This window comes from Fukomys damarensis, unplaced genomic scaffold (assembly GCF_012274545.1).
Source record: "Fukomys damarensis isolate Sample0158 unplaced genomic scaffold, DMR_v1.0_HiC HiC_scaffold_19, whole genome shotgun sequence".
Lineage (NCBI taxonomy): Eukaryota > Metazoa > Chordata > Mammalia > Rodentia > Bathyergidae > Fukomys > Fukomys damarensis.
In genome coordinates this window covers 25929929-25931686 of record NW_022900931.1, presented here as the reverse complement: position 1 = coordinate 25931686, position 1758 = coordinate 25929929, and the positions used below count along the sequence as shown (strand labels likewise).

At 62.1% G+C, this 1758-nt stretch overlaps 1 protein-coding gene across 1 annotated transcript in view; it reads right to left on the bottom strand.

Moving 5' to 3' along the window:
• The window catches only part of Pianp (PILR alpha associated neural protein), a 4404-nt gene extending 3762 nt beyond the window's left edge, over positions 1–642 (bottom strand). Inside the window, exons 1-3 of the mRNA XM_019205637.2 lie at positions 574–642; positions 297–356; positions 5–151 (exon numbers count right to left, since the gene is read on the bottom strand). Coding sequence (XP_019061182.1) covers positions 5–151; positions 297–301 — 152 coding nt within the window. The 5' untranslated portion in view covers positions 302–356; positions 574–642. The remainder of the gene's footprint in view (positions 1–4; positions 152–296; positions 357–573) is intronic.
• Positions 643–1758: the final 1116 nt, after the last annotated feature.

Here is a 1758-nt window from a genome sequence, read left to right as displayed (position 1 = left end):
GTGCCGAGGTGCCGAGGGGCCGCCCCGGGCACATGGGGGGCGGGCCGGGGCTGGAGGGGTCCGAGGGGAGGAGGAGCCCTGAGCAGGCGGTGGGAGGGGCAGCAGCAGCAGTGGCCAGAGAGGGAGCAGGTGGGACAGCAGCAGAGCAGGCCTGCAAGGAGGAGAGAAGGCTGAGACCCAGCCCCGCCAGGCCTGCGGGCGGGAAGACTCTGGGGCCGCTTCCCGGCCCCCTCAGGATGGAGGGCCCCTGCCCCCGGAAAGCGGTCTCCAAGCTCCCCCTGCTGGGCTAAACTTACCACATTCTGGACTCCAGGTCTGCGGTCTTCCTCAGCCGTGACCCAGATTTTCAGACTTCACTGCGGGAGAAAGGGGTCTTCACACACCCACTCTGCCTAGTGCACCCCCAGCTCCTGCCCAGCATCTGTACGGCCACCGCCCCTCACTGGCCACACCGCACTGCCAGCCTTTCGCTGTCACCTAGGATCCACTGCCCCTTAGCATCCTTGTAGGGAGAAAGCGCCCAGCATGGTCCCCTGAGTGCCCCCAGTCTACAACTTCCTGGGCCCCTGTTACCTCCCTGCCCAGCGTCTACTCTCACTTCTCTGGCTTCCTTCCTTCTCATTTCCTCTGCCCACAGCTCCAGGCTTTTCTTGGATCTTAATTTAGAGCCAAGAACCTTGTGATTCCTTGAGCACCTACTGCTAGCGAGAGAGCCCGAGGTGGGGGAGGGAAGGAGCCAGTCCCACCCGGCCCGAAGGCCCAGGCTTTACCCTAGGATGGGCCCCAGGAGCCCACCCTTCAAGGGAAGGAAGTGAGGCTGGGACTCGAGGAGAGAGAGGTGGGCGAGAGAAAATACAGATGTAATTTCTGCTCTTAATGTTTAATCATCCAGATGCATAGGTGCCCTCTGAAGGAGGAGGCGTGGGAGGAAGCCACCCCCTCAAATGTCCCTCTCCTGAGTAGAGAGCCTGGCTGGCACTGACAGCCGAAGGTGTGCTGGGGGCCTGGAGGGGGGAAGGCTCCACAGAGGGAGTCCAGATCTGCACACAGAGCGCTCCCAGAGAACAGAACATCTGGGGAAGGGAGCGGGCCAGTGCAGAGTGGGGAGAGGGGAGGTTGTCAAGGGGAAGGAGGAAGCCAGCTGCGATGGCCCACACCTGTAATCCCAGCACTCTGGGAAGCTGAGGCAGGAGGACTGCCACAAGTTCGAAGCCAGCCTGGACTACACAGAGAAATACTGTCTAGAAAAACCAAGAGGGAGGGGCGAAGAAAAATGCAAAGAGCAGCCAGCCCTGAGGGCAGGGGTAGGGCCGGCAGGCAGCCCTGGGAGGGGAGAGAACCTGACAGATCCCGAACCGCGGAGCATCCAGAAGGGGAAAGGTCGGGAGGGGACAGGACGCAGGTGCAAAGGGCAGTGGAAAGTGCAGAATGGTCAAGGGAGGGAAAGGACAGCAGGGACGGGAGAAAGAAAGTGAGAGAGGGGGAGAGCGCAATGCTTAAGACAAAATGTGAGGAGGGCAGGACTGGGGCACAGAAAGATGGGGACAGCAAGATGGAGGAGCAGGGAACTGTTTCCTCAGATTCCAGGGATCTGAAGGCAGGTCTACGGGCGCAGAGAAAGATGGCATGGGGAGAGAGCGGGAAGCGACAGAGCGGAGAAAGCTCCTGAGGACCCGGCGGCCGCCGACTCCGGGATCCACCTCTCCCGGGGCGCCCCCACCCCAGCGCCCGCACCAGTCGCCCCTCCGGGAATCCTGC